We start from the raw sequence: 19507 nt of genomic DNA, 5'->3' as shown, positions 1-19507 counted from the left end.
AAATTTTGGCTATTGTATATTTGAGCTAATTGTATATCAATGTTTATATCTGAGAGTTTTGTTTATTTTTGTAAACTTGTAAAAATGTTAAATTTCTAATAAAAATATCTATAAAAAATTTAAAAAAAAAAAAAAATTGTACTTCGATGTACATTCACATGGACTGCAGCTCACCACTACATTCTCCAGGTCAACTGTCGATGGGCAATAAAGGCTGATATAGCCAGTGAAGCTCACATCTTCTGAAAGAATAAAAGTAAATGGTCATACAGAAGATGCTGACAGTGAGAATTTCAGTGCTAACAACTGTTAGCATTGGTGTTCATTACCCTGCGATAAGCAGAGTTAGAATCTATCTTGATGGAGATGCTCACCTCTTGGCACTTTAATAAACATTATTTGGCATTTTTCTGAACAAGCTGAGTGTTTTCTAGATTTTGCTGAACATAGACATAAATAATTTCATTATGAGGAGCTATGAATGGAAATGAATGCCTTGCCAGTGATTATTATCACTGTGATCTTGTGATGAGGTGTGGGGGGGTTGGGAGAGGGAGGGAGAGAGACATAGAGAGAGAAAAAGATGGGGAGTTTCTGCAAACAGCTCAAATAAGACACAGACTATGCACATTGGGCTCAATCTGATTTAGCTGCCAGCTAGATAGTCTCCAAATCTGAAATGCAGTGGTTTAGATGATGTCAATGGTATTCAGTTGTAGAAAGCACTGCCTACTAAGAACAAAATCCAGTTAATAGAGAGCAGCAAGTAGTCAAAAGTAGTGACTGAAAAGACAAGAAAAGAGCAAGCTGAAATGCAGTGGTTTAGATGATGTCAATGGTATTCAGTTGTAGAAAGCACTGCCTACTAAGAACAAAATCCAGTTAATAGAGTCAGTCACTACTTTTGACTACCAGCAAGTAGTCAAAAGTAGTGACTGAAAAGACAAGAAAAGAGCAAGGGTGGGATTTATTATGACTGCAAAGAGAAGATGAAAAATTACGACAGGATATGCACCTAATGTGATGGGACAGATAGCAGATGATGATTACAATAGCTGCACACGTGAGAAGTTTCAAATGGACTCAAATCCTTTCAGAAATGGAGGAGCAAGGAAATATAGTTGGGTGTAATATGTGCCCATAAAAACTGGCTAAATTTCAATATGTTAAAAATCTTTAACGATTTATTTCACACCATGGATTAATTTTTTCTGTTTAGAACTTTTGATTTGTGCAAGTACCATGAACAAGTTGAAGCTATTCTCACTTAACTGTTCAAATAAATAAATTCTAAATTAAAAAGAAGGATTCCAAAGCATTGCATTCTTAAGTTTCCACAAGCTACTACTGCATACATATTATAGTAACTCTTCCTTGAAGGGCCTGGTTAAGTATGGTCCCATAATGCACCACATCATTTGCAATGTGAATTGTGCTATGCCAACCAAATCAGCCAAGTGGAGCTCTGCTCATTTTGTAAACAACCCCTCATTTTGATAAGGGTGTAAAGGTGTGAGATTTGATTGGGATACAACAAAACATAGAAACTGTTCATCTCATTTGTAAGTTCAAAGTATTTTCATTGCCAAGTAGAAACCATTGTTGAACAATTATTAAATTTAGCCAAAATATTATGCAATGTTTTTAATATAATGTAATTACTGCACTGTAATAACAATTTAAGAAGTCAGTGGCATACTGCGGTATTAATAAAAATCTCAGGCATCGGTATAATGTTTTTACTTGATTTTAATAAAGAAAATAATTTACAAATACTTCTTACAGGGCTGGCAAGCCTTGTTGCAGTCTTGCTGCCTTTAATTCTTCCACTCTGATTTTTGCCCTTAATAGGTCTTCCTCCAGCACTTGCCTTCTTTTAAGACTCTCTCTTTTCTCATCAAGATACAATCCAAACTTTCTTTGATTCTCCATAATTATCTCATGTTCCTCTGCTGACATTAACTGTACTTGCTCATTATCATGGCTGGACAAATAGTGTAGGGCACCTCTATGGCACTGGTGGATACTGAGCACATCATCTTCCCTTCTCGCAAGTCTGGGAGATGGTGTTAAGGATATTCGTGCCCCACAAGATGAAAATGGTGAGGCAGAGCCATTTGTAGTCTGCTGAGTCTCTGTTTTCTTCTGGTGCTCCACTACATTTGGCTGCGAGAGTACAGTTAATAAGGGGGGCGGTTTCTCTTCATGCTCGGGTTCTGACTCTGGTGTTACCCAATCAGGACAGGGTTGAGACGTGCAGCTTGAGGTTCCAGGTTGTGGATACAAGCTAGTAGGCTGTTCCACACAGGAATCTTGTTCAGAAGCAGAACTTCCACAAGGCCTGAAGAAAATAATATATATATAGAAAGATAAAATTAACACAATAAATTCAAAGCAATGAAAAATGTTTAAATAAAACAATGAAGCTGAATGTCAAGTGAACTAAACATAATAAAAGACTTACAAATCGTTCAATGAATCCCTACAACAGGTTCTATAAAATATTTGTTTGGCCTTGCCATCCGAGTCAGCCTCTTTCCCACTATTCTGCCTGAAAAATCAAATTGTGTAGTTTGCTGCTACCACGCATAACCATCAATTCTAAGTCCACCACAATTTACTTGCAACTTAAATCACATCATTTCTCCTATCCACATGTTTGTTTTAGACTTGGTCTGTCCTCTAAAGTTAATGGTTAAATATTGGTTATTTTTCTTCCATTTCCTGCCATAATACGAAGTGGTACAGATGGAAAATAACAAAGCAGGAATACCATTGGGGCTGCAACTCTTCAAAACTAGTGGGCTTTCATTCACACCAGGATTCCATCCACTCCTGCAACTTCAGCAATACAACAAACTTTAACTACATTGAGTAAGGAAGTAAATCATGCTATGGAAACTAGTAAAGTTTTTTTCTCCTACCAATGACAAAGAAAATATTCCCAGTGATAGAGACAGTACAGCTTTAGAGTGACCTTGCCGTGGAATCACTGATACGATCTTTGTTCACTGACAAATCCAAGGAAAATATGGAGCTCACCAACAAAAATACTTCACTGCATTCATCAACATGATGAAAACATTTAACATTTGGAAGTTTTGTGGCTTGTACTCAAAAGATTTGGATTCCAAGAATATTTCTGAACTGTTTCTTGATTACATGACTGGGAGGTTGAACAGTTCACCAACTTCACTAACACCTTCTACCCCTGACTTCAAGTTCACCTGGACCATTTCGGATACCACCCTCACCTTCCTGGACCTCTCCATCTCCATTTACGGCGACCAACTCAACACGGATATCTACTACAAACCCACGACTGTCACAGCCTGGATTACACCTCTTCCCACCCTGCGTTCCTATAAAAACGCTTTCACTTATTCCCAATTCCTCCGCCTCCACCGCATCTGCTCTCAGGAGGACCAATTCCACCATAGAACATCCCAGATGGCTTCCTTCTTCAAAGACCACAATTTCCCCTCCCACGTGGTCAACCAGGCCCCCAGCATATCTCTGAGGAGAAAGTAAGGTCTGCAGATGCTGGAGATCAGAGCTGGAAATGTGTTGCTGGAAAAGCGCAGCAGGTCAGGCAGCATCCAGGGAACAGGAGAATCGACGCTTCTTCAGGAAGGGCTTATGCCCGAAACGTCGATTCTCCTGTTCCCTGGATGCTGCCTGACCTGCTGCGCTTTTCCAGCAACACATTTCCACCCCAGCATATCTCTTCCACTTTCCACACCTCCAATCGCAACAAGGACAGAACCACCCCCTTGTTCCTCACCTTCCACCCTACCAACCTCCGCATCATTCTCTGCCATTTGCACCACCTACAAACCGACCCCACCACCAGGGATATATTTCCCTCGCCATCCCTGTCTGCATTGCAGAGAGACCATTCCCTCCGCAACTCCCTTGTTAGATCCACGTCCTGCACCAACCCACCTTACATTTTCAGTACCTTCCTCTGCCACCACAGGAAGTGCAAAGCCAGCGCCCACACCTTTCCCCTTACCTCCACAAGGCCCCCAACAGAGATTTATCTGTACTTCCACACGTCATCTACTGTGTCTGCTGCCACCGATGTGGTCTCTTCTACATTGGGGAGACAGAATGCCAATTTGCGGAACATTTCAGAGAACATCTCTGGGATACATGCACTAAACAACCCTACCACCCTGTGGCTGTACACTTTAACTCCCCCCCCCCCCCACCGACTCCACCAATGACATATTAGTCCTGGGCCTCCGGCACCATCAAACCCTAACCATCCGACACCTGGAGGAAGAACACCTCATCTTCCGCCTTGGGACCCTCTAATGTGGATTTCACCAGTTTCCTCACTTCCCCTCCCACTCACCTTATCCCAGATCCAACCTTCCAACTTAGCACTACCTTCAAGTTGTCCTACCTGTCTTATCTTCCTTCCCACCTATCCGCTCCACTCTCTCTCCGACCTATCACCTTCACCCTCACCTTCATCTATCTATCGCATTCCCAGCTACCTCCCCCACCCCCACCATTTATCTATCAGCCCCCTTGGGCCACAAGCTTCATTCCATTATCTAAATGGTGAGAGACTGCAAAGCTCCAAGATGCAGAAAGATCTTAGTGCATGAATTGCAAAAGGCTAGTACACAGATCTAAAGTAATTAGCAAAGTTAATAAAGTTATCATTTACAGAGAGGGAATTTGAAAACAAAACAGCTTGGTTATGTTTCAGTGACACGGTGAGATCATATCTGGAGTACTATGTACAGTACTGGCCTCCTTATTTAAGGAAGGATGAAAATGGAAGTTTTACTAAACTTATAACTGGAATGGGGATTTGTCTTATGACGAAAGTTTGATCAGAGTATGCTTGTATCCACCGAAGAAGAGTAAGAGACGACTTAAATGAAACACGAAAGATCCTGAGGTAACTTGACTGTATGGATGTGGAAAAGATGTTTTCTGTTGTGGGAAAAACTGTAACTTTTAAAAAGTAAAGGATTATCCAGTCAACACAAAGATGAAGAGAAGTCTGGCTCTAAGAGGGTGATGAGTCTTTTGAACATTCTACCTCAAAGGTCATAGTATCATAGTTATAGAGCACAGAAACAGACTCTTCAGTCTGACTCGCCTGCATCAACCAGATATCCCAATCTGACCTAGTCCCATTTGCCAGTATTTGGCCCATATCCCTCTAAACCCTTATAATCATCCAGGTGTCTTTAAATGCTCCAGTTTCCTCCCACAGTCCAAAGATGTGCAGGTCAGGTGAATTGGCTATGCTAAATTGCCCGTGTTAGGTAACGGGTATATGTAGGGGTATGGGTGGGTTGTGCTTCGGCGGGTCGGTGTGGACTTGTTGGGCCGAAGCGCCTGTTTCCACACTGGATGTAATGTAATCTAAATGTTATCATTGTACCAGCCTCCACCACCTCCTCTGGCAGCGCATGCCATACATCCACCACCCTCAGCATGATAAAGTTGCCCCTGTCAGGTCTTTTTAAAGTCTTTCCCTTTCACCTTAAACCTACGCCCTTTAACTTTGGACTCCGCCAGCCTAGGGAAAAGACCTTGGCTATTCACCTGGGAGAGGTCATCTCAGTCACTGCGACCAAGGAGGGGAACACCGAAGAGCTGGTGTCAGCAAACCATGCAAGGGCATCCAACAGAGGGTGCTGCTGAGAAGGATTCTGGGAGGAGTCATCTCAGTCACTGCCCATGAGCAAACAAATGGAAGGCAAATTAAATGGAGGAGTCATTTTGAGACAGGCAGCTTAGTGATTGAAGGTTTAAGTGTAGGTTTAAGTGAATGCCAGGTTTTGGTGAGGCAGGCAGTGAGGTAAGAGAGTCGAAGGAGGAGCAAACTACTGCACCTGCTGAAGACACAGGGTAAAGGAGAAGTAGAAGTAAGTTTTAACCACGAAGTCACAGGCAGCAGGTGAGTGAATGATGAGTAGTTTTTCTTCTTTCTTTATTTTCTCTTTGCTTTGCTATTGTCATTAACTTAAGGTTGAGTCATAGCAGGAGTTTCCAGATGCATGTCATGTTCCTCCTCTGACAAGTGGGAATTCAGGGACCATTCCGATGTCCCTGACTCCTTCACATGCAGGCAATGTGTCCAGCTGCAGTTCCTGTCTGACTGCTTGACAGCTCTGGAGCTGTGGCTGGATTCACTTTGGAGCATCCACAAAGCTGAGGGAATTGTGGATAGCATGTTGGTCACGCCACAGATAAAAATTATTGAGAAGAAAATGGGTGACCAACAGACAGAGGAAGAATAGGAGTGCAGTGCAGGGGTCCCATGCGGTCATCTCCCTCCAAAACCAGTATCATTTTGGATACTGTTAGGGGAGATGGCTCACCAGGGGAAGGTAGCAGCAGCCAGATTCATGGCATCATGGCCAGCTCTGCTGCAAAGGAGGGCAGGAAAAAGAGTGGCAGACCTATAGTGAGAGAGGAATCAATCATAAGGGCAATAGACAGGCACTTGTGCAAACACAGACGTGAGTCCTGGCTGGTATGTTGCCTCCCTGGTGCAAGAGTCAAGGATGTCTTGGAGCGACTGCAGGACATTTTGGACTGGGGATGGGGAACAGCCGGGTGTCGTGGGGCATATAGGCACCAACGATATAGGCAAAAAAGAAACAGATGAGATCCTACAAGCTGAATTTAGGGAGTTAAGAGTTAAACTAAAAAGTACGACCTCAAAGGTAGTAGTCTTGAGACTGCTAGCTCTATCACATGCCAGCCAGAGTAGGAATGGCAGGATACCTAAAATGAATACACGGCTTGAAGAATGGTGCAAGAGGGAGCAATTCAAATTCCTGGGACATTGGAATTGGTTTTGGGGGAGGTAGGAAAAGTACAAACTGGACAGTTTGCCCCTTGGCAGGACTGGAATGCATGTTCTAGGGAGAGTGTTTGCTAGTGCTGTTGGGAAGGGTTTAAACTAATACAGCAGGGGGATGGGAACTAATGCAGGAAGTCAGAGGGAAGTCAAGTGGGGACAGAAACAAAGGACAGTAAGGGGAAAAGTGAATGTGGAAGGCACAGAAACCAAAGACAAAAAACAAAAAGGGCACATTTCATAATGATTCTAAATGGACAAAACATATCAAAAATATGAGCCTGAAGGCTCTGTGCCTCAATGCAAGGAGCATGTGTAATAAGATGGATGAATTCACTGCACAGTTATTAATGTATATAATGTAATTGGGATCACAGAGACCTGGCTACAGGTGACCAAGGATGGATATTCAATGTCCAGGGTTATTCAATTTTCAGGAAAGATAGACAGAAAGGAAAGGGAGGTGGAGTAGTGTTGCTGGTTAAGGAGATATTAACACAGTAGTAAGGGAGGATATTAGCCTGGATGATGTGGAATCAGTATGGGTAGAGCTGTAGAACACCAAAGAGAAAAAGATGTTAATTGGAGTTGTGTACAGAACACCAAACAGTAGTCGTGATATTGGGGACAGGATCAAACACGAAATTTGAGGTGCCTGCAGTAACGGTACATCTACTATTATGGGTGACTTCAATCTACACATTGATTGGTCTAACCAAACTAGTAGCAATGCGATGGAGGAAGATTTCCTGGAATGTGTGAGGGATAATTTCCTCAATGGTTTTGTGTAACAAGAGAAGATTAATTAGCAACATTATGGTGCAAGATCCTTTGGGGAAGAGTGACTATAATATGATAGAATTCTTCATTGAGATGGACAGAGAGACAAATAAATCCGAAGCTAGGGTCCTAAACTTAAAAAAAGCTAATTTCGATTGTATGAGGCATGCATTGGCTAGGATAAACTGGCCAAGGATAGGTAGATAGGCAATGGCAACATTTAAAGGACACAAGTGTATATCCCTGTCTGGTGTAAGAATAAAACAGGGAAGGTGGCTCAAACATGGTTAACAAGGTAAATCAGCAACAGTATTAAAGCCAAACGTGGAGGCATATAAATTGGCCAAAAAAAGCAACAAATCCGAGGACTGAGATTTAAAATTCAGCAAAGGAAGACAAAGGGAACATTGAATATGAAAGTAAGCTTGCAGAAAACATAGAAACTGACTGATAAAGCTTCTATAGATTTGTGAAGAGAAAAAAGATGGTGAAAGCAAATGTAGATACCTTGCAGTTAGAATCAGGTGAATTCATGATGGACAACAAAGAGATGGCACACCAGTTGAACAAGTACCTTGAATCTGTCTTAGAACAAAGTAAATAATCTTCAGGAAATGCCGGGGACAGAGAGTCAAGCATGAAGGAGGAATTGAAGGAAATCCTTATTAGTCAGAAAGGAATTGAGGAAATTGATGGGATTAAAACCCGATAAGTCCCCAGGGTCTGATGCTCTGCATCCCAGAGTACTTAAGGAAGTGGCCCTAAAAATAGTAAATGCATTGGTGATCGTTTTCCAGCATTCTGCAGACTTTGGCCTGGTGGGTAACTAATTTAACTCCACTCTTTAAAAAAAGGAGGGAGAGAGTAAATGGGGAATTATAGGTCAGGTTACCCTGACATCAATGGTGGGGAAGATGCTGAACTCAATCATTAAGGAAATAATAACTGAGCATTTGGAAAGCGGGAACAGAATCGGTCCTAGTCAGCATGGATTCACTAAAGGGAAATCATGCTTCACAAATCTTCTGGAATCTTTTTGAGAATGTGACCAGTAGAGTAGACAATGGTGAATCAACAAATGCTGTGTATCTGTACTTTCAAAAAGCTTTTGACAAGGTTCCACACAAGAAATTAGTAAGAAAAATTAAAACTCATGATAGCAGAGGCAACACACGACGTGGATAAAGAACTGGTTGGCAGAAAGGAAGCAGAGAGTTAGAATAAATGGGTTCTTGTCAGAATTGCATGCAGTGATGAATAGGGTGCTGCAGGGTTCAGTGCTGGGACCTCAACTGTTCAAAATATACATTAACGGTTTGGATGAAGGTATTGAATGCCATATCTCCAAATTTGCAGATGACATTAAGCTGGGTGGCAGTGTGTGCTGTGAGGAGGATGCTAAGAGGCCGCAAGGTGGCTTGGACAGACTGGCTGGGTGGGCAAGTACTTGGCAAATTAAATAAAATGTGAATAAATGTGAGGTTATCCACTTTGGTCACAAAAGCAGGAAGGCAGGTTATTATGTCAATGGTAGCAGTTCAGAAAAAAGTGATGATGGAACAGTTGGTCAAGGTTGGCATGCAGGTGCAGCAGGCAGTGAGGAAAGTTAATGGCATGCTGCCCTTCATACAAGAGGATTTGCACATCAGAGCAAGGATGTCTTGCCGCACTTGTGTGGGAGGAAGTGTGGACTGCAGATGCTGGTGATCTGCAGTCCTTGAGTACTGTGTGCAGCTTTGGTCTTCTTGAAGGAAGGACATTCTTGCTGTTGAAGGAGTCCAGTGAAGGTTCATTAGACTGATCTCCCTACATTCTATATCTTCCATATCCTTTTCCACAGTAAATACTGATGCAAAATACTCGTTTAGTATCTTCCCCCATTTTCTGCGGCTGCACACAAAGGCCGCCTTGCTGATCTTTGAGGAGCCCTCTTCGCTCCCTAGTTACCCTTTTCTCCTTAATGTATTTGTTAAAACCCTTTGAATTCTCCTTAATTCTATTTGCCAAGGCTATCTCATGTTCCCTTTTTGCCCTCCTGATTTCCCTCTTAAGTATATTCCTAGTGCTTTTATACTCTTCTAAGGATTCACTCAATCTCTTCTGTCTATACCTTACATATGCTTCCTTCTTTTTCTTAACCAAACCCTCAATCTCTTTAGTCATCCAGCATTCCCTAATCCTACCAGCCTTTCCTTTCACCCTGACAGGAATATACTTTCTCTGGATTCTCGTTATCTCATTTCTGACGGCGTGGGCGGCACGGTGGCACAGTGGTTAGCACTGCTGCCTCACAGCGCCAGAGACCCGGGTTCAATACCCGCCTCAGGCGACTGACTGTGTGGAGTTTGCACATTCTCCCCGTGTCTGCGTGGGTTTCCTCCGGGTGCTCCGGTTTCCTCCCACAGTCCAAAGACCTGCAGGTCAGGTGAATTGGCCATGCTAAATTGCCCGTAGTGTTAGGTAACTGCCCTGACTGTATGTAGGGGTATGGGTGGGTTGCGCTCCGGCGGGGCGGTGTGGACTTGTTGGGCTGAAGGGCCTGTTTCCACTACTGTAAGTAATCTAATCTAATCTAATCTAATTTTCCAGCCGTCCCTTTACCTGTGAACATCTGCCCCCAATCAGCTTTTGAAAGTTCTTACCTAATACCGTCAAAATTAGCCTTTCTCCAATTTAGAATTTCAACATTTAGATCTGGTCTACCCTTGTCCATCACTATTTAAAATCTAATGGAATTATGGTCGCTGGCCCCAAAATGCTCCCCCACTGACACCTCAGTCACCTGACCTGCCTCTAGTAGGTACATTCAGAATCAGAAAATTGTCTTGTACACACTTAACAAATTCCTCTCCATCTAAACCCTTAACACTATGGCGGTCGCAGTCCATGTTTGGAAAATTAACATCTCCTACCATAACCACCCTATTATTCTTACAGATAGTTGAGATCTCCTTACAAGTTTGTTTCTCAATTTCCCTCTGACTATTAGAGGGTCTATAATACAATCCCAATAAGGTGATCATCCCTTTCTTATTTCTCAGTTCCACCCAAATAACTTCCCTGGATGTATTTCTGGGAATATCCTCCCTGAGTTCATCTGCCTTCCCTATTAGACTCATTGCATTGAAATAAATGCAGTTTAATTTATTAGTCGTACTTTGTCCCTGCCTGCCCTGACTGTATGACTTGCTTCTGTTCTCAACTGTACCAGTCTCAGACTGATCTCTTTCCTCACTATCTCCCTGGGTCCCCCCCACCTTACTAGTTTAAATCTTCCTGAACAGCTCGAGCAAATCCCTCTGCCAGTATATTAGTCCCCTTCCAATTTAGGTGCAATCCATCCTTCTTGTACAGGTAGTTTCTACCCCAAATAAGATTCCAAGGATACGAAAATGTGAATCCTTCTCCCATACACCAGCTCCTCGGCCATGCATTCATCTGCTATATCCTCCTATTCCTGCCCTCACTAGCTCGTAGCACTGGGAGTAATCCAGATATTACTACTCTCGAGGACTTCCTTTTTAAACTCCAGCCTAACTCTCTATAATCTCCCTTCAGAATCTCAACCTTTTCCCTTCCTATGTCGTTGGTTCCAATGTGGACAATGATCTCCTGCTGGCCCCTCTCCCCTGTGAGAACATTCTGTACCCTGTCTGAGACATCCTTGATCCTGGCACCAGGGAAGCAACACACCATTCTGATTTTTCGCTGCTGGCCACAAACGTCGGTCTGTACCTCGGACTAGAGAATCCCCTAATACAATTGATCTCTTTAAACCTAGGTAAAAACAAGGGCTGCAGATGCTGTAAACCAGATTCTAGATCAGAGTGGTGCTGGAAAAGCACAGCAGTTCAGGCAGCATCTGAGGAGCAGGAAAATTGACGTTTCGGGCAAAAGCCCTTTATCAGGAATAGAGGCAGAGTGCCTGCAGAGTGGAGAGATAAATGAGAGGAGGGTGGGGGTGGGGAGAAAGTAGCAAAGAGTACAATGGGTGAATGGGGGTGGGGATGAAGGTGATAGGTCAGAAGAGCTTCAGGGCAGAGGAAATGACCTGGGAGTTGCAGTGGGAGACTTATCTCTCCACCCTGCAGGCACTCTGCCTCTATTCCTGATGAAGGGCTTTTGCCCGAAACGTCGATTTTCCTGCTCCTCAGATGCTGCCTGAACTGCTTTTCCAGCACCACTCTAATCTCTTGAAACCTGATGTACCCCTCGTTGCATTTGAGCCAGTCTTAATACCAGAAAATTGGCTGTTCGTGATACGTTCCCCTGAGAATCCATCACCCCCTACATTTTCCAAAACAGCATACTTGTTTGAAATGTGTATAGCCACAGAAGGGTCCTGCACTAGCTGCCTAGCTCTCTTACCTTTCCTGGATTTACCCCATCTATGTGACTGTATCTGAGACTTCACCCCCCCTTCCTATAACTGCCATCCATCACATACTGTTTGCTGTTGTAAATTCCTCATTGCTTCTAATTATCGGTCCAACCAATTCATTCGATCTGATCGGATTCACAACCAATAGCATTTATTGCAGATATAATCCACAGTAACCCTTAAACTCTCTTTCAACTCCCACATCTGACAAGAAGCACATATCACTCTACTAAAGGCCATTTTTGCTCCTTCACAATCAACAGACCCAGAAAATAACACCATCTTATTCCTCTACAAAACAGTGCCCCAGGTTAAATTAATAGTTATGGCTTATATTTTAAGTTTAGTCAAGAGACATATCTCAAAAAACATAATCAAGAAAAAACCCAACTACTCACTACTGCAGACTTTCTGTAGCCCACACTTAAAAACAATTCACTTATCTGATTCTGCGCTGTGAACTTCGCCCAAACAGTTCCTCCAAGATCAGTTGTGAATTACACTGTTTGTTAATTTTCCCAGACAAACTCCGATGTCCAGCAATAAATTCAAACAGCAAAGGCAGTAACTGTGCAGGTATACTGTGATGTCAGTTTCTTTCTCTCTCTCTCTTCAATTCTCAAATAGCCAGCATTCTTTGGGAGGACAAAATAGGGCAATAAAAAATCTGGTAGGTTGACACTCAAGATACTGCAGTCATTGTTTTTACCTACTCAAGATATCTGTCTCCTTCCTGCCACCTCAGGAATGCCGATAGTGAACCTTCCACAGCAGCCATCAATTAATGCCCCTGGTCAACCTGTCTGAACCATAATCAATTATCAACCACTTAGAGACCTCGACATACCACCTGTGTAACTTACTTTGTTCTCAGCAGGAAAAAGAAATGGCAGCATTCCTGACTGGGAAAACGGGGTGACAGAAAATTTGAATTGCCCCAATCTAGGTACGGTGTATGGACAGGGAGGCTGAAAATCAACCATCTGCCCTTACTTCCAACAATCCTTCCAAATAAAATTACTCACCTTTTGCTGGTCCCAGACCTTAGTGCTGCAATGCAGTCAGTAACCCAGGCATTCCGCGGCTCACTGCTGGTCTTTTCAGGGGGACAGGACGTCCCATGACGTGACTGGTCTAGAACCCCATTAGGTTGTCACTTATGTGTCTGACTGGCACTTGAATTAGCTGGTTTTCCCACTGGTGAGGACCCCTCTCACTCATAAATACGCTTGCTCCGCTTGAAAAGATGAAAATCCAACTACTTCTTTCTGTTCTTCCTACCGAAGTGAATAACTTTACATTTCTCTGCATTGCACCCCCATCTCATATTCTTGGCCATTTACAGATCCCTTTGCAGACTCAGTGAGCTCAGAGAACCTCAGTGGCAGGCAAGGGAAGCATGTTGGAGAGGGTGAGGCAGGGTAGAAAATTAGGGAGCAGCTTCACTACAACAATTCTTTAATACATTCCTACTGCTCCAAAATATTCCAATGGGAGAACTGAGAAACAGATTGACTGTCCAGTCTAACAAAAGCAGAAGCCAATTTGCATAGTTAAGACCACAATAAGGACATGAGGAGACTGTCAGCTCTTTCAGAATGCATGTGTGACCAAAGAAATTCACACAAGGGCTTGTAGGGGGAGGAGGAAGTTATTCAGAGTGGCAGAAGGATCAGTGCTGGAACCATTTCTGTTCACAAATTTTCAAATGAATTAAAGAAAATTGTAGTGGCGTTTTATCTCTTTCCTAAATACCTTGAAAACACATTGATATAATCTCTATCCAGAGCAGGGGCTTTATCCTTTGAGAGTTTATTTAATTTGACAATCCCTTTTTTAAAATTTTAATTGCGATTATCTCATTGCTCATCTCATCATCCCATATCATGCCTATGTCCTTGGTAAGTAACAAAGCAAAGTATTTGTTTAAATATGTCTACCATTACTATACTGGTTTTATTCTGTACACCTCTTAAAAAGGATCAATTTCATTATTTTGACTTTGGAATCAAAAGCAATTTCTAAATTCACAGTTGACACCAAACTGACTGAAGGAGGAGAAAATGGGAAATTGTCCATAGTGAGGAAGACTGTAAAAATTAGAAGAGGACATAAACAAACTTGAAGAATGTGAAAATAATTAGCATGCCAAGTGCAACACAAGTAAATGCGTGGTAGAACACTTTGGTAGGAAGAATAAAAAAGGTCATTGATGATTTGGAATGTACAAGTCATGGTGCTGTAGAGAATAAATGGATCAGAGTATAAATACACCACATAGAGTTGCACCCTCGGTTCGCAGGGACACACAAAAAAACTTTTGTCTAACGCAATCAAATTGAAAAGTAGGGAAGTTACACTGAACTTGCAAATTTTGGTTAGACCACAATGAGAATACTACGTATAGTCTGGTCACCACATTACAAAAATGCATGATAACAAGGATACAGAAACAGTTTACAATGGTTGATAGCAGATATGAATAGATATAAATATCAGAAAAGGATTGACAGACTAAGTCTCTCTTTCCCTTCAAACATAAAGTGGATTGGCTACCTGCTAAATGGCTCTAAAATTAATGAAAGGTTTTGAGAAAAGGGCTACAGAGAGATTATTTCCTCTAGTCGGGAAGCAAGTAAAGATAATCAAGAAATATAACACATAATTCAAAGGAAACATCTTTACACAGAAGAAAGTCTAAAACTTGCTGCCACAAGACGTTACAGTGAATAGTTTCAATTCATTTTAGTAGTAGCAGAGTGGGTTCTTTCTTGATTATATGTTTTTTGCGATATGTCTCTTGATTAAACTTAAAATATAAGCCATAACTATTAATTTAACCTGGGGCAGTGTTTTGTAGAGGAATAAGACGGTGACATTTTCTGGGTCTGTTGATTGTGAAGGAGCAAAAATGGCCTTTAGTAGAGTAATATGTGCCTCTTGTCAGAATTGGGAGTTTAAAGGTTACTGGGATTATATCTGCAATAAACGCTGTTGGTTATGAATCTTATCAGATCGAACGGATTGGTTGGAGAGACAGTGACAAGCAATGAGGAATTTGCAACAGCAACATTATGTGATGGATGGCAGTTATAGGAAGGGGGGAAAGTCTCAGATACAGTCACATAGATGGGGTAAATCCAGGAAATGTAAGATTGGTAGGCAGCTAGTGCAGGAGCCTTCTGTGGCTATACCCATTTCAAACAAGTATGCTGTTTTGGAAAAGGTAGGGGTTGTTGAATTCTCAGGGGAACGTAGCACGACAGCCAATTTTCTGGTATTGAGACTGGCTCTAATGCAATGAAGGGTACGTCAAGTTTAAAGAGATCAATTGTGTTAGGGGATTCTCTAGTCCGAGGTACAGACAGATGTTTCTGTGGCCAGCAGCAAAAAATCAGAATGGTGTGTTGCTTTCCTAGTGCCAGGATCAAGGGTGCCTCAGACAGGGTGCAGAATGTTCTCACGGGGGAGAGGGGCCAGCAGGAGATCATTGTCCACATTGGAACCAACGACATAGGAAGGGAAAAGGTTGAGATTCTGAAGGGAGATTACAGAGAGAAAGGCAGTGTTTAAAAAGGAGGTCCTCAAGAGGCACGGTGGCACAGTGGTTAGCACTGCTGCCTCACAGCGCCAGAGACCCGGGTTCAATTCCTGCCTCAGGCGACTGACTGTGTGGAGTTTGCACGTTCTCCCCGTGTCTGCGTGGGTTTCCTCCGAGTGCTCCGGTTTCCGCCCACCATCCAAAGATGTGCAGGGTCAGGTGAATTGGCCATACTAAATTACCTGTAGTGTTAGGTTAGGGGTATGGGTGGGTTTCGTTTCGGCGGGTTGGTGTGGACTTGTTGGGCCGAAGGGCCTGTTTCCACACTGTAATCTAATCTAATCTAAATCTAAATCTAAAGAGTAGTAATATCTGGATTACTCCCGGTGCAATAAGATAGTGAGGGCAGGAATAGGAGGATATAGCAGATGAATGGATGGCCAAGGAGCTGGTGTATGGGAGAAGGATTCACAATTTTGGACCACTGGAATATCTTTTGGGGTAGAAGTGACCTGTACAAGAAGGACAGTTTGCACCTAAATTGGAAGAGGACTAATATACTGGCAGGGAGATTTGCTAGAACTGCTCGAGAGGATTTAAGCTAGTAAATGGGGGAGGGGGGAGGATCCCAGGGAGATAGTGAGGAAAGAGATCAATCTGAGACTGGTACAGTTGAGAACAGAAGCAAGTCAAACTTGAAGAAGGAACAAAGGAGATTGATGAGGGCAGAGCAGTAGACGTGATCTATATGGACTTCAGTAAGGCGTTTGACAAGGTTCCCCATGGGAGACTGATTAGCAAGGTTAGATCTCATGGAATACAGGGAGAACTAGCAATTTGGATACAGAACTGGCTCAAAGGTAGGAGACAGAGGGTGGTGGTGGAGAGTTGTTTTTCAGACTGGAAGCCTGTTACCAGTGGAGTGCCACAAGGATCGGTGCTGGGTCCTCTACTTTTTTGTCATTTACACAAATGATTTGGATGCGAGCATAACAGGTACAGTTAGTAAGTTTGCAGATGACACTAAAATTGGAGGTGTAGTGGACAGCAAAGAGGGTTACCTCAGATTACAACAGGATCTGGACCAGATTGGCCAATGGGCTGAGAAGTGGCAGACGGAGTTTAATTCAGATAAATGCGAGGTGCTGCATTTTGGGAAAGCAAATCTTAGCAGGACATATACACTTAATGGTAAGGTCCCAGGGAGTGTTGCTGAACAAAGAGACCTTGGAGTGCAGGTTCATAGCTCCTTGAAAGTGGAGTCGCAGGTAGATAGAATAGTGAAGAAGGCATTTGGTATGCTTTCCTTTATTGGTCTGAGTATTGAGTACAGGAGTTGGGAGGTCATGTTGCGGCTGTACAGGACATTAATTAGGCCACTGTTGGAATGTTGTGTGCAATTCTGGTCTCCTTCCTATGGGAAAGATGTTGTGAAACTTGAAAGGGTTCAGAAAAGATTTACAAAGATGTTGCCAGGGTTGGAGGATCTGAGCTACAGGAGAGGCTGAACAGGCTGGGGCTGTTTTCCCTGGAGCGTCGGTGGCTGAGGGATGACCTTATAGAGGTTTACAAAATAATGAGGGGCAAGGCTGGGATAAATAGACAGAGTGTTTTCCCTGGCATTGCGAGTCAAGAACTAGAGGGCATAGGTTTAGGGTGAGAGGGGAAAGATATAAAAGAGACCTAAGGGACAACTTTTTCCATGCACAGGGTGGTACGTGTATGGAATGAGCTGCCAGATGATGTGGTGGAGGCTGGTACAATTGCAACATTTAAGAGGCATTTGGATGCGTATATGAATAGGAAGGGTTTGGAGGGATATGAGCCGGGTGCTGGCAGGTGGGACTAGATTGGGTTGGGATATCTGGTCGGCATGGACGGGTGGGACCGAAGGGTCTGTTTCCATGCTGTACATCTCTATGACTCTATAAACAGTCAGGGCAGGCAGGGACAAGGTAAGACGAATAAATTAAACTGCAAAACAGCATTTATTTCAATGCAAGGGGACTAACAGGGAAGGCAGATGAACTCAGGACATGGTTAGGAACATGGGACTGCAATATCATATCAATTACAGAAACATGAATCAGGGATGGGCAGGATTGGCAGTTTAATGTTCCAGGATACAAATGTACAGGAAGGATAGAAAGGAAGGCGAGACAGGAGGGGGAGTGGCGTTTTTGATAAGGGACAGCATTATAGCTGTGCTGAAGGAGGATATTCCTGGAAATACATCCAGGGAAGTTATTTGGGTGGAACTGAGAAATAAGAAAGGGATGATTACTTGATTGGGACTGTATTATAGACCCCCTAATAGTCAGAGGGAAATTGACAAACAAATTTGTAAGGAGATCTCAGCTATCTGTACGAATAATGGGGTGGTTATGGTAGGGAATTTTAACTTTCCAAACATAGACCAGGACTGCCACTGAGTGAAGGGTTTAGATGGAGAGGAATTTGTTAAGTGTGTACAAGACAATTTTCTGATTCTGAATGTGGATATACCTACTAGAGGCAAGGCAGGTGACTGAGGTGTCAGTGGGGGAGCATGTTGGGGCCAGCGACCATAAAATCCATTAGATTTAAAATAGTGATGGACAAGGGTAGACCAGATCTAAATGTTGAAGTTCTAAATTGGAGAAAGGCCAATTTTAACGGTATTAGGCAAGAACTTTCAAAAGCTGATTGGGGATGGATGTTCGCAGGTAAAGGGACGGCTGGAAAATGGGAAGCCTTCAGAAATGAGATAACAAAAATCCAGAGAAAGTATATTCCTGTTAGGGCTAAAGGAAAGGCTAGTAGGTATAGGGAATGCTGGATGACTAAAGAAATTGAGGGTTTGGTTAAGACAAAGGAAGCATATATAAGGTATAGACAGGATAGATTGAGTGATCCTTAGAAGAGTATAAAGGAAGTAGGGAGGGAAATCAGGAGGGCAAAAAGGTGACATGAGATAGCTTTGGCAAACAGAATTAAGGAGAATTCAAAGGGCTGTTACAAATACATTAAGGACAAAACGGTAACTAGGGAGAGAATAGGGCCCCTCAAAGATTCCTGAAGAAGGGCTTATGCCCGAAACGTCGATTCTCCTGTTCCTTGGATGCTGCCTGACCTGCTGCGCTTTTCCAGCAACACATTTTCACCCCTCAAAGATCAGCAAGGCAGCCTATGTGTGGAGCCACAGAAAATGGGAGAGATACTAAACGAGTATTTTGCATCAGTATTTACTGTGGAAAAGGATATGGAAGATATAGACTGTAGGGAAATAGATGGTGACACCTTGCAAAGTGTCCATATTACAGAGGAGGAAGTTCTGGATGTTTTGAAATGCATAAAGGTGGATAAATCCCCAGGACCTGATCAGGTGCACCCGAGAACTCTGTGGGAAGCTAGGGAAGTGATTGCTGGGCCTCTTGCTGAGATATTTGTATCATCGGTAGTCACAGGTGAGGTGCTGGAAGACTGGAGGTTGGCTAACGTGGTGCCACTGTTTAAGAAGGGTGGTAAGGACAATTCAGGGAACTACAGACCAGTGAGCCTGATGTCGGTGGTGGGCAAGTTGTTGGAGGGAATCCTGAGGGACAGGATGTACATGTATTTGGAAAGGCAAAGACCGATTAGGGATAGTCAACATGGCTTTGTGCGTGGGAAATCATGTCTCACAAACTTGATTGAGTTTTTGGAAGAAGAAACAAAGAGGATTGATGAGGGCAGAGCAGTAAATGTGATCTATATGGGATTCAGTAAGGCGTTTAACAAGGTTCCTCATGGGAGACTGATTAGCAAGGTTAGATCTCATGGAATACAGGGAGAACTAGCCATTTGGATACAGAACTGGCTCAAAGGTAGAAGACAGAGGGTGGTAGTGGAGGGTTGTTTTTCAGACTGGAGGCCTGTGACCAGTGGAGGATTGGTGCTGTGTCCTCTAGTTTTCATCATTTATATAAATGATTTGGATGCGAGCATA

General features: G+C 43.0%; 2 protein-coding genes across 4 annotated transcripts in view; both read right to left on the bottom strand.

The window, feature by feature from the left end:
• The window catches only part of rad54b (RAD54 homolog B), a 210414-nt gene that overhangs the window by 147608 nt on the left and 43299 nt on the right, over positions 1–19507 (bottom strand). The gene's annotated exons all lie outside the window — the stretch shown is intronic.
• LOC122548991 (fibrinogen silencer-binding protein-like) overlaps positions 1748–19507 on the bottom strand; it is a 23625-nt gene continuing 5865 nt past the window's right edge. Inside the window, exon 2 of the mRNA XM_043688059.1 lies at positions 1748–2341. Within this exon, the coding sequence (XP_043543994.1) occupies positions 1780–2341 (562 nt within the window). The 3' untranslated portion in view covers positions 1748–1779. The remainder of the gene's footprint in view (positions 2342–19507) is intronic.

This window comes from Chiloscyllium plagiosum, chromosome 4, assembly GCF_004010195.1.
Source record: "Chiloscyllium plagiosum isolate BGI_BamShark_2017 chromosome 4, ASM401019v2, whole genome shotgun sequence".
Taxonomy (NCBI): Eukaryota; Metazoa; Chordata; class Chondrichthyes; order Orectolobiformes; family Hemiscylliidae; genus Chiloscyllium; species Chiloscyllium plagiosum.
The sequence above is the reverse complement of the archived record's forward strand: the minus strand, read 5'-3'. Positions and strand labels throughout refer to the sequence as shown.